At 32.8% G+C, this 18,974-nt stretch overlaps 2 protein-coding genes across 2 annotated transcripts; both read right to left on the bottom strand.

Moving 5' to 3' along the window:
• Window positions 1-333: 333 nt before the first annotated feature.
• On the bottom strand, window positions 334-13,083 carry LOC134273110 (tyrosine-protein kinase SPK-1-like). The gene is made up of 10 exons (XM_062755289.1): window positions 12,269-13,083; window positions 9,844-9,952; window positions 9,190-9,309; window positions 8,819-8,910; window positions 7,159-7,338; window positions 6,764-6,916; window positions 4,715-4,986; window positions 4,387-4,540; window positions 2,746-2,880; window positions 334-1,461 (listed from the first exon to the last, which is right to left on the bottom strand). The coding sequence occupies exons 1-9, from the start codon at window positions 12,318-12,320 to the stop codon at window positions 2,855-2,857; spliced, it is 1,158 nt and encodes a 385-aa protein (XP_062611273.1). The 5' UTR covers window positions 12,321-13,083; the 3' UTR covers window positions 334-1,461; window positions 2,746-2,854.
• LOC134273111 (uncharacterized) lies at window positions 12,626-13,054 on the bottom strand. The gene has a single exon (XM_062755290.1). The coding sequence runs from the start codon at window positions 13,052-13,054 to the stop codon at window positions 12,626-12,628; it is 429 nt and encodes a 142-aa protein (XP_062611274.1).
• Window positions 13,084-18,974: the final 5,891 nt, after the last annotated feature.

Below are 18,974 nucleotides of genomic sequence, written 5' to 3'. Positions count from 1 at the left end.
ATAAAACAATTACAAAGAAATTTGCAAAAGAAATAGAAAGTAATGTTTCCATCATATGTTTAGTCTCATCAAATTGACTACTCAAAGGTGCCAGGAAACTGATAAAGAAAACTGTGAGTAGTATTACAATTTTGTACTTTGAGATTTATCCGTCTTATCAGAGGGTCGCTATCCCTTCAAAAATTATGAAGGCATCTTAGCAACTGTACAATAAAACGGTTGAAATTTTAATTAAGTATATTATTACTGTATGACACCCCTCCCCCTTTCCAAAATAAATAATTGATTACATGTTGAATCAACTGTTTTTCAACATATAATCAACGTTGATTATCAATGTTGATTCAATGTTAAGACTTCAACGTTGATAAAAAATTTCAAAATCTAACATAAAATTAATGTTGAATCAACATAGAAAAACAACGTTGATTCAAAGTTTATTCAATGTTGTACATGTGTGCCTGCTGGGCCCTCTCCCCATAACATTTAATGTATTTTTAATTATCTAAATTTATCAAAACAAAATCAATCAATTTGAGAGCTTAAAACCGTGTCTTCGCTGCTCTTATTTTGTATAGTTTTACGAACTTATGATCTTGAAAACCATTCATTATCTCCATAATTACGTTTCATGAAAAACAGCTTTGGCTACTCATAATTTATGCTAAATATATTTATTCTTGAAACTTTTGTTTAAGTATGGATTTGCGTAACGATGTAATGAATATATTTTTTTCTTTATGATTATTATTATCTAAACATCTGACTCATATTTCTACAAAAATAATTTATCTAATTCAGTATCCGGACGATTTTTCATCGGAACGAAATTTTTAAATGTTATTTTGTCTTGTTTAACCGGTGATTCAGATATCTAGATGCTTCACATATCCGGACAAATTGACTGGGAACCAAAGCGTCCGGATAAATGAGGGTCCACTGTATTATGACATGCATATTTTAAAAAAACAATTACTGGTTCATTAATTCTCTGATTGTTTCCTCTCTGAATATAAAATACTCCATGTATAGTATTGATCCTTCAATTTGATGTTGTAGATGTAATAACATTATATACATATTAAAACTAGTGCTTGATAAAATACACTGATTAATATTTGCTTAGTTTTCTAGATCTTTCGAATTTCTGTATTTCGTGCAAAAATAAAAATTCGGATAGGATATCACTTTCCTTATAAATATATATATTTCCTTATAAGTATATAGAATTGCTACTTCTGAATCAGTATTCTGGCTCGTCATATCTTTCTTCCGAACTAATGAAATAGTCATCAAAAAACTGAAATAAATATTCAAACGTTGGTCTTGTAATGGGATCTGTGCGCCAACATTTTGTCATTACGTCGTAGTAAGGATCTGGGCACTGAATGTATGAACTTGATGGTTTCTTCATACGGTAACCTTTTTGAACTTTTCCAATGACATTACGTCCAGTTATAGCTGAAATGTAGATTAAAACATAATTTGTTTCATTTTTCTAATATGATGATTTGAAAAAAATAATGGTGGAAATAAATTAGGACTTTTTCAAATTTGTAATAGTTTGTTATTTTTCAGAATCTTAATAGTAGGATGTCCGAACTAGATTCGAAGAGAAAATATCCACTAACTTGGTCATCGTTTCTGGCTTACAATTAGGCCTAAAAAAATTTGTTTGTTTCCTGTAACCCGACCGACCCATTCAAATTATCCCCGGGTGGATTTTTTTTCTGACAAATGGCAAAACTTCGTTTGATCAATCAGCTGATTCCATGAATCAAATTTAAAAAATAGCTTGTAGCTTAGATTGAGACATAAAATATGTCAGCCTAGTTTACATTTACCTTAAATATAAAGCGTATTCATTATTGTAACAACAGTTTCCCCCTACAAGTTTCTTAAGTTCGTTTTCTGCCGTTAGGCAGCCATTTTGGATGCCATGTTGGGAGTGCACCGTGAATATAACACCTGGTATTTTCAGTCCCGGGATGATTCACCATTCATAAGCAAAAAAAAAAAAAAAGAAAAAAAGAATTTCCGACCTACCGTCCCTTGATTTTTGGGACTGTTACAGGAAACAAACTAATTTTTTTTAAGCCTTACAAAGAAAATCTTTAAAATAAAGCCCTTACCAATAATTATGTATTGTTAAGTGGGCAAAATTGACTTATCACTGAGAATGCAAATTTATATTGAATGTACCAGGATTAAAAATTGCATACATCTTTAACAAAAACATTATTTTTAAAAATGAAGCATACCTTATGGTCACATCATCATGGAAACTGATGAAACTCTTTACCTCATTCATTACATTTCATTAATGAAAAACTTTCAAATAATTAATCTTCAGTTTAAGTTTTAACTTCTCTTAAAATAACGCAGCACTTTCAGTAGAAGCAAAATATACTAAAGAAATCCCTCGAGGCTAACTTTATTTGTATATATATATATATATATATATATATATATATATATATATATATATATATATATATATATATATATAACACCATAAATCTCAGGGAGGTGTTATATGGATTAATAAAAACACATGTGTGATGATCCGTAAAAGCTTAGTGGATCACGGCGTCACGTGATTGAGTAAAATCTTCAGTAAAGTTGGGTGAATACCTATACCAAATATTATAGCGTACGTGAAAAATATATGAATTTTTGAAAAAGTCTCTCTCTCTCTCTCTCTCTCTCTCTCTCTCTCTCTCTCTCTCTCTAAAAAAATCTTACTTGGATATGGTTCATCACCAAAAGTGATTATTTCATAAAGTAAAACACCATACGCCCAGACGTCAGATTTTACAGAGAGTTCTTTATGGTCAGGTATTTCCGGAGCCATCTATTTCATTGTAGTCCTCACTTTTCCTGAATATAAATATTTTTTTTTTTAATCTGGACATTATTCCATAGCTTTAGGAGTTATTGTCCCACATTTTCATGAAAATTAAATATTTATTTTCTTAAATCTCTTATTATTCTTTTGTTTTTTTTTTTGTTTTTTTTTTTTCATCAAATTGAAACTAGGTCGTATTGAAAAGATTGAACATATATAAGCTTTAGCGTAAAAATAAATTAAGCAGGCCACGTGTAAAGTTAAGGAAAAAGCTAATGACGGCGAATTTAGACTGAAAAGACAATTTTTTCCATTAAAATGTATGAGTATTTATATAGTCGTTATCTATTTCATTATCATTATTGTTGCAATGATACATGTAAATCTTCAAATAAATCCCGTCGTTATCCTTTTTTTTTTAATTTAAATTCCAGTAAAAAAAATATCTAAAAAGTAAAATAAAAAATTCTTTAAAATCTTAAATAATTAAATGTTCTTACCAAATTTGACAAAACACACAAATCTTTATTATTATTTTGCCATATAACTTTATTTGATGATATAAAATACTCATTTAAATATCAAGATAAACATGGAATCAGGTTTTCCCCATGGCCGCAAGAAAAATATATTACCCAATTTAGGAATGGGATTGGATCAACTCGAAAGGAAAATTTATCGACCACATATTATAAAATTACAATATCATATTTAGATACATTTAAGCATTGAATATATATTTTGGGATGTCTTCGGTCCTTTAACACACCTGGCCGTGCCGACAAATTGAACACCGCACGTTAGCGCGGTATGATAATTTGTCGGCACGGTCAGGTGTGTTATAGCACCGAAGACATCCCAAAACATGAATTCAATACTTATATTTACATTTTTTAATTTTTCCTCTTTATAATTGTTTATTTCGGTATTCTTTGATGTGAATTTAGCGCCCTTCAAAACTGGTGAGCTTTATAGACGTTAGAGCTGTTTGTACAGTGTAACGTTTGTGACGTCGTAAAGTTAAATAACCCAAACGAACATTGCAAGGGGAAAAAAGTGACAAATTAATTTTAAATGCACATTTGTTGCATTTTTACGTTAATTTAACAGGGTTAATTTTTAAGAATGAAATTGTGTTAATCAGTGTACATTTTGGTGTTCATAAAGTATTGAAAATGCATATAGTTCCTACTGTGTACCTAACGCGCGGTGACAAGGTTTCGCGTGTGTTATAGCTTATAGAGATTTGAACGTCATGGATTTGTAATGGAATTCATAAAGAAAATTACACTGAATGTAAATATTTATATATATTTATATATGTGTGTGCGTGTGTGTGTGGACTTGATATATACAGTTGAGCTTTAAATAAAGGATATCATAAGAGCATTCCGTTAAGGTGAAATATAGTTCAGTGCTGTCTTTATTTCCCATATGAGATTGAGCTTAAAAAATGAGAATGTATGAAGCTAAACATTTTATTTTGAAGTGTTTTGTTCAAAACTTTTGCTAGCTATGCATTGCTGTTTAACACTTACTCTTATTGGTTTCATTCATCGGGTTTCTAATGTCTCTTGAATAGAAGAAACCGGCAATTTTTATGGAAAAATCACATTTTACCATAACATTTTCAGCTCTCAGGTCACCATGTGCTAATCCTTCTTCTCCAAGATAAATCATTCCTTCCGCTATCTAAAACAAAATCCTTCTTAATCCAACAATTCAATTCTTTTACTAAACTGAAAATAAACTTTATCACAAAATTTTACAGAAGTTAGTTATCTTATTCTCAAATTCAATTTAATTGCCAATGCACTTAATCTAAAAAAAAATGCCATGCATTACATTAATTTCGAAAACACTTACCTGTGTTGCAAAATCAATGAGTTTTTCTAATTTCCATTTACACTGTCTGTGAGTGATCAAGCAACTCTTTAAATTCCATTGTGCGCTCTCTGCAATCATCACAACGGGCAATGACATCGTAGAAACGCCAAGTATACTAAGTACCCTTTTATGAGAAAGGCTTTTCAGAATTTCTGCTCCTTCTATAAAATCATTGGCATCTATCCCCCACTGGAGTCCTTTGGGTTTCTTTAATATGAATGCTGTAATATTTTCCTCCGTCCTTGTTTGTCCTTTATTATGAAAAAATATAAATGAAGAAAAGGGAAAATAGACTGAGTGTTGTTTATTCCCCCGTGGCATGTGTTCCAAACTGATACATGTATGTATGAACCATTTCTTGTCTCACTATAATACATAATTCTTTTTAATCAGCCTGATGGGAGCTATCTCGCCTAAAAAAAATTGGTATATTTTGATTGAATGTCATGTTGAAAATATAGTGAACACTACCCAGTGCTGAATATGAGTTTGGAGAAACGAAAAAAAAAATCAATTCAGTATGTAAACACTTACCAAACAATTTGAGTGAAAAAGTACAGTTGGCATTCGACAGACTAATTGTATTTGTTAAAAAGGTCAGTGTACATGTATCAATGAGTTTGCAAATATTTCCGAAATATCTGATTTAAACATGAATCTTGGGATTCTTATTTCATCAATTTGTCAGGCAATAGCTTGTTTTGTACATGTCTTGTTTACATTTTTTGACTTGGATAATGATTAACAAATCGATCAATTGGAAGACATTAACACTAACTGTACATGTACAAGCATATTACTTTATAAATATGGTTGGTGATAGAAAAATTAAAGTCTTCTTGCTTATCATTATATTTTGTCGCATGCATGGCGCATTGGGAAAGAGTATCTACTTTAGAGTAAGGAGTTGTTCCTTACGTCGCGGGGTCGAATCCCACTGTGGGACGTGGAGACCGGTCCGGTCCTTCGGATGAGACAATATAAACCGAGGTCCTGTGTCGCAGTAGGTGCTGGTAGGAAAATATCTCTCTCTGCTCAATGACCCTGAGTGCCGAGCAAATGACAAAATATGTGTCTCTCAATCGGCAAGTGGTGGCGTCTCCATATGAGTGAAAAATTCTCGTGAGGAACGTTAAGCAATATATACAATCGTACAATCAGTATCGTTACATTATTGTGATAGGTTTATCATAAACATGTATTCACTGAAAAATACCGAAATACACTATACATAGAGAAGTGTCAAACTCTGATATTTTTTTAATTCAAAAAGACACAATAAATCAACATAGGGATAAAAAAGAAGAACAAATAACGGCGTTGATATATTTATAGGTTAAACTGACGTCTTCTTAACATTTAGAAATTTTTGAATTAATTTTCTTAAGATGAAAACATAAAAAATTTGTAAATATCGCGGCGCAATTGGAATTCATGAGCATTCTTTAATGTTGTTCGAAGACTTCATTTTCAGAAACTTCAAACACTAGTATATAATAATTATTGAAGTAGGTTTTGATTATCAGAAACTTGAGCATTTTTTGAACAATGGAATATTTGTGCTTAAAATGAAGATTTGTTCTTTACAAAATTATTTTGCGAAGGATTAGACGAGTACCATTGCTTTTCAAAAAGCTTTATCTTCAAATTTTGATAAGTAAGGAGTTGATCCTCACATCGCGGGTTTGAATCCCACAATTGGTAGTGGAGACCGGTCCTTTGGATGAGACCATATAAACCGAAGTCACGTGTCACAGAAGGTTTGGCATGTAGATGCCTCACTGCTTAATGGCACTGAGTGTCGAGCATAGGACGAAATTTGCAGCTCTCCACTGGTAGGTGGTGATGTTTCCATATGAGTGAAAAAATTTCGAGAGGGACGTTAAACAATGTACAATCAATCAATTTTTGACCATTTTTTTTTATTTTAAAAAAAATTGTTCGGGTCTTAAAGTATCCAAATATGATTAACAAAACCCCTTGCATGTATTACAGCACAAGTTCCCCTGCATCTGATGATTAAATTACCCGAGTAAGTGTCCAAAACTGACGTTTTACTTCTATGGATCGGTCGAAGGGATACAATCAAAGCTTTGTCGATCTCAGGACCAGAAAACAAGTGTGTTGGTCTTTCTTGGGGGTATGGTTTGGTCAATGGACAACACAGAGAACCTTGGTATTCTACAATGAATCAATATCTCCTACGTTATTTGTGTATACTCAAATTTATAATGATTTCCATTTATATTAGAGCCTGCAATATATTTCAAAGTTTAAAAAAAACAAAAATCTGTACCAATTTTTACAGTTTTCCTATTCACAGCAAGAAAAATACATGCAACAAACAAAAAAGTGTTTCAGTTCTTAAAAGATAAAAAGAAATGTAAGTTATTATTTATAAGAATTGCATGATTAACACATACTGATGTGGAAAGCCATGCATGCTGACAGGTTGGGGAAGAATTGACCATCAACAATAGAAACGGTCTTGTCAGATATTGTTATCGGGTACTCCTTAACATTCGGCACATCTTCAAAATCCACATATTCGCTTTCTGACAATGTTGGCTGACCAAATCTTACCAGTAATGTATAACCTTTTCCTAAAAAAAAAAGAAACAAAGTTTAATCGATGCTAATTGATTCACGAATATTTTCTACGTATTCAAGGAGGTTTTCAACAAACGCGTTTCTGAAACGAATATCAGAAGTCTCGTTTGTTTAAAGTCATCATTTTGTAAGTTCTATGTTCGATACGATGATCTGGCCTGCCAATAAAATTTACCATCATGTCAAATGCTGACTGACCTTTTTGATACTCGTTATATAAAAATAGATATAATATATCTACATGTAAATACATACGGAATTATCAATGAAATTTTCGGTTTTTTCCCGATGCCGACAAGGAGTACGTGGCGGATGTAACTGGTCGGCAGGGGTGCATTTTTCTCCATGGAACGTGATCCAACCTCTCATTTTTACAGGTATGTTTTGCTTTGCTCTAATATCGTTTTGTTTTGGACATTTGAGCTGAAATACTGTTCGTTATCTTCACATACAGTAGATTCTTAATTTTTCAAGAGAATTTATCGCAAAATGGCTCTTAAATGTCAAATTGCGAGAACAATAATTCGCGAATCCATTGTTGGTCAGGCGATTTTACGTTGGTTACAGCATCATAAAAATCGAGAAATTTTATTTTGCAAATAATTTTTCTTGCAAAATTACGCGATAATTAGCTCTTATTAGGAAACTACAGTATATCATACATCAGTAGTTCATATTTTCATCATAACTTTCTTATGGATTGACAATTTTCAATAATTTCACTCCTAAGGCACTTTTTCTTGAAAACGGATATCCGATACATATAATACACCCGCTTGAAAAGAGGATGGGTGTATAGTAATCAGTATGTCCATCCGTCTGTTACGCTTTTTGGTACCCAGTTCTTATCCGCAACTCCTCTCATACGACTGAATGATATTTGATGAACTTTTCACAAAATTCTTATAATTACATGTTGCCATTAGGCACTTCCTATTTTACTTTTCGATTCGACAAATATTTTGGGTTTCCAATAGCAAAACATGGTTATTGCCATAATATTAATATAGGGGGCGGGGGTATCATAAGTGAGCTTATTGCTGACAGTACCTCTAGTTTTTACCGAACTCAATTTTAGGCAACCCGCGTTTAATTCTTTTTTTTTCTGTACTAGTGATTTATCAATCCTTAACTTTAAAAGACTTGTTGTCAGTTGCATTCTTCCAGACGTCGATTCTCTTTATTGTAAACTATACATTTCTTCCTCAAAAATATAATTTAATGGGATACAAATTAAAAAAGATAAAAACAGAGGCCTTTGAGTGGAATACTCGGGGATCTCCAGTTTTATCCTTCATTTCATACATGTAACCCAAACCCAAAGCTTTTGTTTACTTTGATTTTATGTTTACCCTTTTTAACGTTTTCCTTGTCAATTTCCTTTCAGGTACTCACCCCCCCCCCCCCCTCTCCGTCCCAAAATTGACACATTTCCACTTTAAAAGTCGACTTTATGTGTTTTACAAATAATACCTGTTTGATCAACTATCATAAAAGTCCCATCTGCCAAGCCATCTACACAAAGCAGATCAGTTCCTTTCTGCTTTCCTATTTGCAACCACCACCTTCAATAATATTTTTAATGTAAAACATATAAGATTTTTTTACAATTACGAACATAGACTCATACCCCCATTAACACACATAAACCCACCCTCAGAGAGAGAAAGAGGATAAAAAGCGTAAAATTTACGTCATTTGTTAACATCAATTTCTTTACAGAAAATATAAAGAAGGCGTCTCCTAATGATGTAAAGATATGTTTTTTTTTCCTTAAAAAAAGGGCAAATACTAGTATATTTATGATATATGCTAAATTGAGATAATTGATTCTGAATATTAACTCCTGCAATTCGGGGACATCGTCAAAGTATTCAGAAGCTAGGTAATCTCGAGGAATGTATCCAACATTTCCGTGTTGGAGATGAACAGCCATTAACCATCTTTTTTCTGAGTTCCAGAATCTAGAAGGCAATAAACAGAGCATTATCTAGTATTTTTAGCAAAGAACGCAATTTACAAATTCGAGAAAAACAATAATTATGTATGCATTTTATACATTTTCATCACATCTTTAGACATGAATACTATGGCTATAGCTGAAATGAAATGAAACTGTATTCATAAAAATATGGAAATAACAAACAGTATTCAATATCAAAAGTCCATTAAACATTACAAAATAGAAATGGGAGCAGAGCAAACACGGAAACATCAGAGATGGAATCAGGTGCCATGCGGGAGTGAGCATTCATTGCAGGGAATACTCATAAACTCGAGTTGAATTAAAATTGAAAATTGAACAGTATTAAAGAACAAAGTTCTATTCAAACAATACAGATCGGGTTCAGCACAAACACGAACCTTTAAACATTAGAAGTGAAATCTTGGGGAGTCAGCATCCCCTGCCGACCGGTCATATCGACAGTAAAAAAGTTAAAGAAGCAGAAAGATCAAATTTCAGTCAAAAGCAACTGGTTAAACATTAAAACACTTACTTGGACTGATGTAGAAGTATCCTGTCCTTTTCTTTAAAATAAAGGTTGTTGTGAACTTGCTCATCCTTCTCGTCAAAGTCATATGCACACTGCACAACCAAAGATTCACCTACAGAGAAAGCATACTTTGTATTAAGTACCTATATTCATATTCCTCAGTTCATGAGATTGGTACAAAATATTACTAAATTATCGGTAAATAATTAAGAGAACTTTCTTTAAAGAAACTTCGTGACGGTAGAGGGTGTAAATCCACAAAAGTAAAAATGTTTGCATGACGCAAGCAACTTTTGTTCATGTATTAGTTTAAGAAAGTTACAGATTTTAGAAATTAAAAATATATCATATTCTGTTTTGGAAAATAATAAAATGAAAAAAAAAATTATAAAGCAAAACCCAAACAAAAATATTGCCTCACTTCATCCTCTTTGTTGTACGCATGTGCTGAAAAGTTGAGGCATTTACCAAATGCCATCAATTCAATTATTTAGAGCTAGAAGTCTGATATCCGAGAATTGTGATATGATTCTCAATAAAAATAATTTGATTTAACTCTACACAATTGCTTGCTCACAATCAATGGTTTTTGCGTTTCATGCGAAAAATAAAGGACGTATGACCTTGATATTGTTCATTGAAGATAAAAATTACATGCATGCAATAGATACAATTAATGTTTTAATTCCAGCATTTTACAGTTCTTTTCTTGTTGTACAGAGAAGTTGAGTGTGCTATCTTCATATTCGACATACAATAATTTTTTTTGTTTTTTGTGAAACATGTTAATATATCTTCTTTCTTGTGACTTTGACTCACTGTGAAAATTAAAGTTGGTTTAGTATTTATTCTCTAAAGTAGGACCTTCCTGTTTTAATTTCAACAATAAATTACTTTAACTGATTGTTTGAATGGGAATTAATGTTCATCGATCAGCTTGTAAGACACCCTTAAAAATAGATAACATTCCAAACATGAAATACGAATGATTATCTTTCTTTTTCTGTCAGAGTGTCCTTATTGAGAGCTCTGAGCAGTCAGTTCGATTAAATCTAACATTTGATGGAAACATTATCTCCTAAATCTTATAAATAGTTTGATGTTACAAGTACCGAACAGAATTTTTATATGTTCTATTTTTTGTCAATGACAAAAAAGTATTTTGATGAAAGATAAAATTTACTTATGGGTGTATTTTTCCTTCTACCACACACAAAACTGAGATCTTCTTTTAGTAAGCAAAGGTTCATTCTATTTTCTAATATGTTTTTAATAGTTATGATACTGATATTATTTTTACGAGGGTTGTCCCAGAAAAAAGTCAATATTTCCCATATCTTTTGTTTCAATAGGACTATAAAGATAACTGATATACATCATTGTCAACATTTTCTGAAAAATGCCTTAAAATTTCGCTAAAATATTTAATAATAAATAACTTTATTTTTCTCTTATGAAAACGAATCCAACAAATCAGCTGTCGGTGCACTCACCATTGACAGCGTCATAGCGTAGCTCCTAGTGTTTGTAGATTTGTTCCATTAATAAAATCCATTTAAGCACAAATTCGGAATTGTGTTGACTTTAATTTTATTAACCAATTACACATCCCAAAAAAATCGGAGTTCGTTCTTGAAGTAGACAATTTCACAATCCCGATCAAAATCTAACTGATTGAATTGTTGAACAGCGGTGTTCATGTAGGTTTATGACGTCCTGCTTCTGTCTTTTCAGTTCGTCTAACTCTTAAAGCTTAAAGCTTCATACTCAATCGGATAACCTGTTAAATCAACCTCAGACCCATTCAACTAGAGATAAATCTGTTTCCCATACTCATGCATGTTTGTGATTTTTTGTCGTTGACATCCCTTTGCCCTGTGAAAAGGAGTCATACCTCGCTCAACATATCTTTAGGGTAATTTGTTGTTGTTATTTTTTATTAATTCTCATAATTAACGTTATTACTTATTTTAGAGAATATGGACGTCAAAAATTAGAGTAAATCAAATGACCCATCATACGGAGCATTGTAAATACATACTTTGAAGGGTTTTTTACTGCATGTATGTTCTTTTCGATAAGAATTAGTCATCTTCGAATAATACAAGTTCACAAAAGTAAACTCTGTTTAAAGACCCTCTCTTCACCACTACAAATGTTAACTGGACGTTGAGAGAGAAACGTGAAGACCGGGTTTTCAGATGAGTGAGACCTTTAAATCGAGACTCGTGTTGCAAAAGCTATGGGTGATGGCAAGAAAAAATTTCCCTTACTGCTGAATTGACCAGAATATCAAGCATGGTTGCCGTCCACTGAGAAAATATTCAGTGAAAATTTGTAAATATTACAGAACGAAAGCAAATAAATAGTACTCCTAAACGATGAATAAAAGGAACTAGGAGTTTTGTATTCAGTGACTTTAGTTTACCTGATTCACCGTGAGGTACACAGTCCACTAGTTGTCCAAATATTTCCTTCATCTGGCCCCTGTGTCTTCGAAATGACACAAGAGATGGTGGGGTAAGTTTTAAAACTGGTGGAATTTCATCCCCACTAGTATCAGTTTCAAAAGAAAGGAATTGCAAAGCAGCCCTGCTTTTCAAACGCTCCCTGTTTTTAACTACTTTTTCTATAAGTTTCTTTTTTGACTGCACTACATCTTTTCGGTACGTTTTCAGTATTTCAGCACTTTTTTCTGTGATTTTATCGACTTCTGTCTGATATTCGTCGACCAAAGCGTCGACATCTTTATGCAAATCTTCTCCAATATCTTTTATTTCCTTCTTTAAAACTTCACCAACTTCTTGTAGTTCTTTAATATGAGATACATTTTCTTGTCTATTGAATCATACACCGAAATTTCTTGTTCGCGATTAATTGTGTCTTTTTTTATTACTTCAGTGATACTGTCAATAACATCATAGATGTCTTCCACTTTGTGGTCTTCATGCTTAAGCATGCAATAAGGGCACAAAGCTACGCTGCAATCTAGGCAATAACTTTCACATATCTGATCAGTGTGGTCGGCACATCCTGGGGGAACAACTTCATTGATTACATCTTCGATAGGCTGCACATTGTGTCTTTTCTTTCTGTCTGTTTTCATATGAATTCCAACACAACTACTGCAGAGATCGATCATGCACGATTTACATCGGAAGTCAACATTACTTTTGCAAAACGTGCATCGCAAAACATCCTGAGCGCCAGCCATCTTAATTCGTAAATGAAGTGATGTTCCTTAGAAGCTACAAAGCACACTTTAAATGAATAACAGCCATGTCAATCATTATTTGAAAGTTACCATATATAAAAGTCAGTACCCATAAAGAGCGCTGTGGATGATAGACAGCTCGTATCATATTAGGTTGCAGATGCAGTTTAAAAGTAAATTAACAGTTGTTTAGAAAATGTGCATCTTTTTAGGGACTTGCAACAAAAACCTTGGATAATTGGAGCCGAGTCCGAAAAATCTGTAGTATTGTTCCCATTAATCATGGATGATTTAATGTTCAATTAACTTATTTTTTCTTGTACCAAAAAATCCTTGGACCTTTGAATTACTTAGTACAAGCAAAAACCATCGACTAACTAAAATGCTCTTTAACAAGAGAGTGATAATTGGAAACTGACAAATTTGATTCAACAAATTCGTACATTTTGTGTTCACGGTCTACTGGGTACACCTAAATTTTCTACCTACAAAATCTCTAGATACAAGAAGCTTACGGGGGGGGGGGGGAGGAGGGCTTTGTCCTCGGGGTGCTCACCATGCAGGGCTTTTCATCAAGACCCCCTGCTTACATATTGTAACACATCCACTTACTTTAATTCCTAGTTGTACACCTACAATGCTTTTATAATTCTTTCAAAATGTCTAATCAATTTTAACTAAAAAAGATATTTTTTTACAGAATTTTACAGAATTACATGAAACTGGACTGATCTTACATTTAAGGTAATATACTAATATACTATTGCAGACAATTTCAAAGAAATATAGTTTTTAGCATCTGTATCGTGTAGATTCGTACTTAATTCAGCATATGATCTTTACGATGGACATCTTAGTACAAATTCGATACATTTATAATGCAATAGATTAAAAAAAAATGCGTAGACACTTTGGTTGAATAAAAATAATTTAAGAATGAAATTAATTCAATCTATAAGATTTTGAATATAAGAATCAAATAATAAAAAAAAAAAACAGTCCCAATTCTTAAACATGGAATGAAGTGCAGATCGGGAGCTTGTAGGTTTGGAAAAAAATAAGATGGTTTCAAGTCAGCTAGACTGACACAAAATGGATATTGAACCATTTAGTGCACGCAAAAAGGTTATGCTGCCTCGTATACATGGATTTCCAAATATCACTAACCATAAGTTCCTGAAATGTTCTTTTATATACTTACTAACTAAAATACATGACTGAACGACATGCAAGTAGACCAAATTGTTTAACCAACTAAAATGAGAGTAAAAAGATGATGACATTGTCGGGGAAGACGGCTATTGACAACATTTATGGGAATTTTTTTTTACTTGTAGTAGTAAAAGTACATACGAAAGCTCGATGAGCTCATTTTCGTAGGTAAAAAAATGAATTTTTCGCGAATTAATGCGTAACTTTACCACTAGTAAATTAAGACATCAATTATTTTGGACAAATAATTATACACTGTAGAAACATAACTTAAAAGTGAATGAACAATTTATAATTTAATAAGCTTAACGGGTCATATAATATTGTTTAAATAACAATTATAATTGGATATTGTTAGTTACAAATTTATTGAGGAGGAGGGGTCTCTAAATTTTCTCCAATATTTATATATTGAATTATAGAGAAGTTCGTGGACTACTTATAAAAATAAGAACTATGAGGGTATACAGCAGAGTTTGTACACTTTGAATTGTCAGTTTTTTTCGTAAGCAATGGAATGACAACGTGGTGCAACCTCAAAATAGGATATTGTATTTCCACAGTGAATCCAACGGAGACGAATGGAAAACTGATATCCAATTTTCACAAATGCGGTGGGACACAATTGACAAATTTACCTCATCCATTTTGTCAATTTTCTGAGATCTTCATCTCTTTAAAATAAAATTATTTCAAATTCTCTAGAAAATGTATAAAAAAAACACCGGAAAGGGGTGATTTTCCCCGAAATTAATAATCTTGAACTTTTGGAAAACTCGAATCAACTTTGAATTGCTTGAACGGTGTTGAGGAAGAAAAATTGTGACGGTTAAAATGGATTCAATAGCAAGAAAGCTTAAATATATATCTAGTGATAGTCCAAGATCAAAGTAGCCGTTTGCTTATCCTTGAAATGAATAAACCTGATAACAAAATCAATAGAAAGTTGACACTCAAGGAAATGGCTGGTTAAACAGCAAAAGTTTCGCGTTATAACGCGTTAAATCGCGAAAGTTTCGCGTTAAAAGGTGAAAGTTTTGCGTTATATCGCGAAAGTTTCGCGTTAATACGGGAAAATTTCGTATTGTAACGCGAAAAAATTATTTTTTGTTTACCTACGAAAAAGAGCTCATTGGGCTTTCGCAAGTACACGATATGAACGCATGGCTTCTAGGATGTTGAGATGAGAGTTGAAGCATAGGGGGAAATAAATCGTCATGGAAAATGCAAATGCTCTTGCGAAATTAAGAATGATAATTCACTTTGAACAAATTAACGTGAAGCCATAATTAAAGACCACATGTCACCAATCATATTTTTTTTTAATCTGCAGATAAGTTAATATTTGTCAGTTGTTTTTATAAACCTTTTTACCTTATGTCATGATTTATGAATAATGTTTCAAAGGTTCATATTTTTAAGGTTTGTAAAACTTACCAAATCCACAAAAATCTCGGATAACTGATGTCGAGTATCCCGGCCTATTTCTTCACACCTATGTAATTGCTGCTTGATATACATGTATATAAAAAGAAAGATATCAAGTAAGATTGATAGTATCTTATTTAAATAAAAATATCTTTTTATTTATCGGAAAAAACACTTAAAAATTAAAAAGAACCCATTAGATCGAAGGCACTTTACAAAGGAAAAAAACACTTATAGTTTATCTGAGGCAACTTTAGGTTTTACTCTTTACTTCCTTTATAAAACAAAATTAAGATAACAAACAGTGATTGATCTAAATAAAACACAAAATTTCAGATTCCTATGCAGTGTTTAAAATACTAACCCCAGTATTCCTGATAAGGAGTAAGCATTCCCTATCGACCGGTCACAAGTCCTTGAACCAAATACATTAATGAAGTAGTCAGAATATTATTTTGCAATCACATTTAGTATCAAAACCTAAGCCTGTCGATTAGCACGTGGTTTAAAATACGTCATTAAAGCTTGGACCAAAACAGATTCACGTATTAGTATTTTCATTGGTCAAAATTTCATTGTTTGAAGAGACAATGTATTTGTGTGATTTACTTTCGTGAATGAAAACGGTTGGTTATTGAATAATTTTATGAATAGAGATAATAAAACACTTTCTGTTGAGGACATAAAATGGTTGGTCTCTTCATATCTAGAAAATCACCGTAACAAAATCAAATTTTATAGTTGATAATATATTTGCTTACAATGTCATTTTGACGGCCATAGTTTTACAAAGGAAAACAAGACATAAACGAGGTTGCTGAATTTTCTATATGATGAACTAATTTAGTAGCACAATCCCTCTGTTTAAACAATTTAAACTCAAAGTAGGCTCTTAAATATCGCATAAATTGAGAGACAGAAACGATATGAGCTCAGAAAACTTAAATATAAAATATACATGTAACTAAATGAAATGGAATGATGAAAAAAGACTAAACACCCGCACTGAGGTTTTTGGCTCTTAATATTATTACATTCAGCTCTTGGTACCAATGGATGAAGGCTTCATTATTCTAGCATTTACCAAATGTCGGTTTTCAACCCAGTCGCTCCTATTAAGTAGAAATCAGAATTCAAAAATGGTTATAGATACATCTACAGCCTAGTACAGGACGCTACCATCTTTCTTCAAAAATGTGATAAAGATAGTGAGAAAACGGTAAGAGGAGGTGTTTAGGGAACTACATCTTTGTTATCATTCTGACCTTTATCTAACTTCTGCAATCTTAATGCAAATCTTAAACACCATATTTCAAGTTGAACTCTTTACCCTGCTTTTCCTACAGATATTCCTAACCTGCTGTTCCCACCTTTTCTTTAATTTAATTAACTAACATTACCTATATCTTGAACATCTAAAACAAAATTAATACCCATTAAGTGTTTAATCTGCTATCAACTACAGATAATTGTCCTTGTCGCCCGCGTGGCGTAGTGGTTAGAGCGTCTGATCTAGAGTCGCGAAGTAAGGGGTTGATCCTAACGTCGCAGGTTTGAATTTCACTGTGGGACGCTGAGACCAGTTCATCGAATGAGACTGTCTTAACCGAAGTCCCAAGTCAAAGTGACTGATGGCACTAAAAAGATCCCTCCCTGCTTAATGACCTGAGTGCCGATTATAGGACAAAATTTGCAGCTCTCCACCGGCAAGTGGTGGTATCTCAATATGAATGAGACTTTCTCGAGAGGGACGTTAAACGATATAGAATCAATCATTCTAATGCAATTGTTTTTGTAAAACACTCTTTGATTGGCTAATGCACTGATGTTTGAAGCAGTAAAACGAGCATTAACGAGCGTGAAAGCTTTTTCATTGTGACGCCATAATAGAGCGACGCAAAAATACAATGCTCCGTGACGTATTTCATGTAACAAAATTCAACAAAATAAGACGTAAACAACAAACAAAATGCATGAATTGCATTAGAATGGGAATAACTAAACTTCTTATTTAGTATTTGCGACCGTTAATGCTGATTTAACGGTCGCAAACATCCGTTTTACCGGCTCCGCTTACGCGTCGCCAATACCAAATTAGAAGATAGTTATTTCCTAAATCAACTACAGTCTTGCTGGGCATTCCATTACTATTGGTGTTAATATACTTGAAAATGTCGGCCTTAGAGCAATCATCTTAAAGGATACGGTGGGCGATCTATGAAGCTAAACACCTGAACACATTGGACAGTGTGAAGATTTTAGAATTTGTCAGAAAAATCTTGTTAGTTTAAACAGTTTAAATTTTTTCAAGTCAAAATGTAGGGCATTTTTACACTCATTCCTTTTATTTTCCTCGCGATAAATAAAAAAAATGCTTTGTTGATATCATAGACAACTGCATCTTCAATAAATATAAAGGGTGTGAAGAAAGTTAGTTCTGTTTGTAAATTTAGAAAAAAAAATATAAAAGCATTATTTCTATTAAAAATTTATTTTGGTTAAACTAGAGGATATGTCTCATTCAATCATCAGTTATCCATCCCTATGTGCACTCTCTAGTGTTACCATAGAGTCCTGTAACTGATGTCTATTACGTCATCAAATAAAAATGACGAGTTCTGCTAAAAAGCAGACGTCATGTACAAGTGTCGATACTGTAAACGAACGAGCTCAGGCTTTGGCTTTATTAGATGCAGGATTAAGTGTGAAGAATGTGGCTAAACAACTGTGTAAAAGTGAGCGATGGGTAACAAAGTGGAGACGAAGACAAGAGCAAAACAAACAGCAAACCGATCAACTGAGATCTGGCCGACCGTCGAAGATAGCAGGCGTAGTAAAGAGAAAAGTGGAGAACATAAAATACAAAAGAGGGAAATCGACAAGAAAATGTAGCAAGGAACTCAAGAACTCAAGCTTTTATGTGAGTCATGTAACAGTATTTAATTATTTGCGAAAAGTAAAAAAATGGAAGGCATTTAAACGGTCAAGAAATCAACTACTGACGAAAGTACAACGACAGAAGAGATTAAAATTTGGTCGTGATCATAAGCATTTAACTGCTAAAGACTGGGAGAATTACATCATTAGTGACGAGTCTACAAAATATTTGTTTCATACTCTGAATCGACAGGACGACATTGTGTGGAGGTCCCAGCAAGATGATGTACCCGACGTTAGCTGCGTCTAGTCAAATGCCAAAGTCATGATATGGGGTGCAATGGGAGTTCATGGTTTGTCCAAGTTACACATCGTTCCTGTCGGCGAAACTATAAATGCAAAT

The sequence above is a fragment of the Saccostrea cucullata genome, unplaced genomic scaffold (genome assembly GCF_032062105.1).
Source record: "Saccostrea cucullata isolate Sc308-1 unplaced genomic scaffold, CSIRO_AGI_Scuc_v1 ctg7963, whole genome shotgun sequence".
Lineage (NCBI taxonomy): Eukaryota > Metazoa > Mollusca > Bivalvia > Ostreida > Ostreidae > Saccostrea > Saccostrea cuccullata.
The sequence above is the reverse complement of the archived record's forward strand: the minus strand, read 5'-3'. Positions and strand labels throughout refer to the sequence as shown.

Excerpts from the sequence above, each read along its gene's own strand:
- LOC134273110 (XM_062755289.1), bottom strand. The coding sequence starts at position 12,320 with ATGAAGGAAATATTTGGACAACTAGTGGACTGTGTACCTCACGGTGAA. Across the intron at positions 7,339-8,818 it reads TATGATAGTTGATCAAACAG|GAAAAGGTTATACATTACTG; the intron begins GTATTATTTGTA and ends TTTTTTTTTTAG. Across the intron at positions 6,917-7,158 it reads ATGCATGGCTTTCCACATCA|AATACCAAGGTTCTCTGTGT; the intron begins GTATGTGTTAAT and ends GATTCATTGTAG.
- LOC134273111 (XM_062755290.1), bottom strand. The coding sequence starts at position 13,054 with ATGGCTGGCGCTCAGGATGTTTTGCGATGCACGTTTTGCAAAAGTAAT.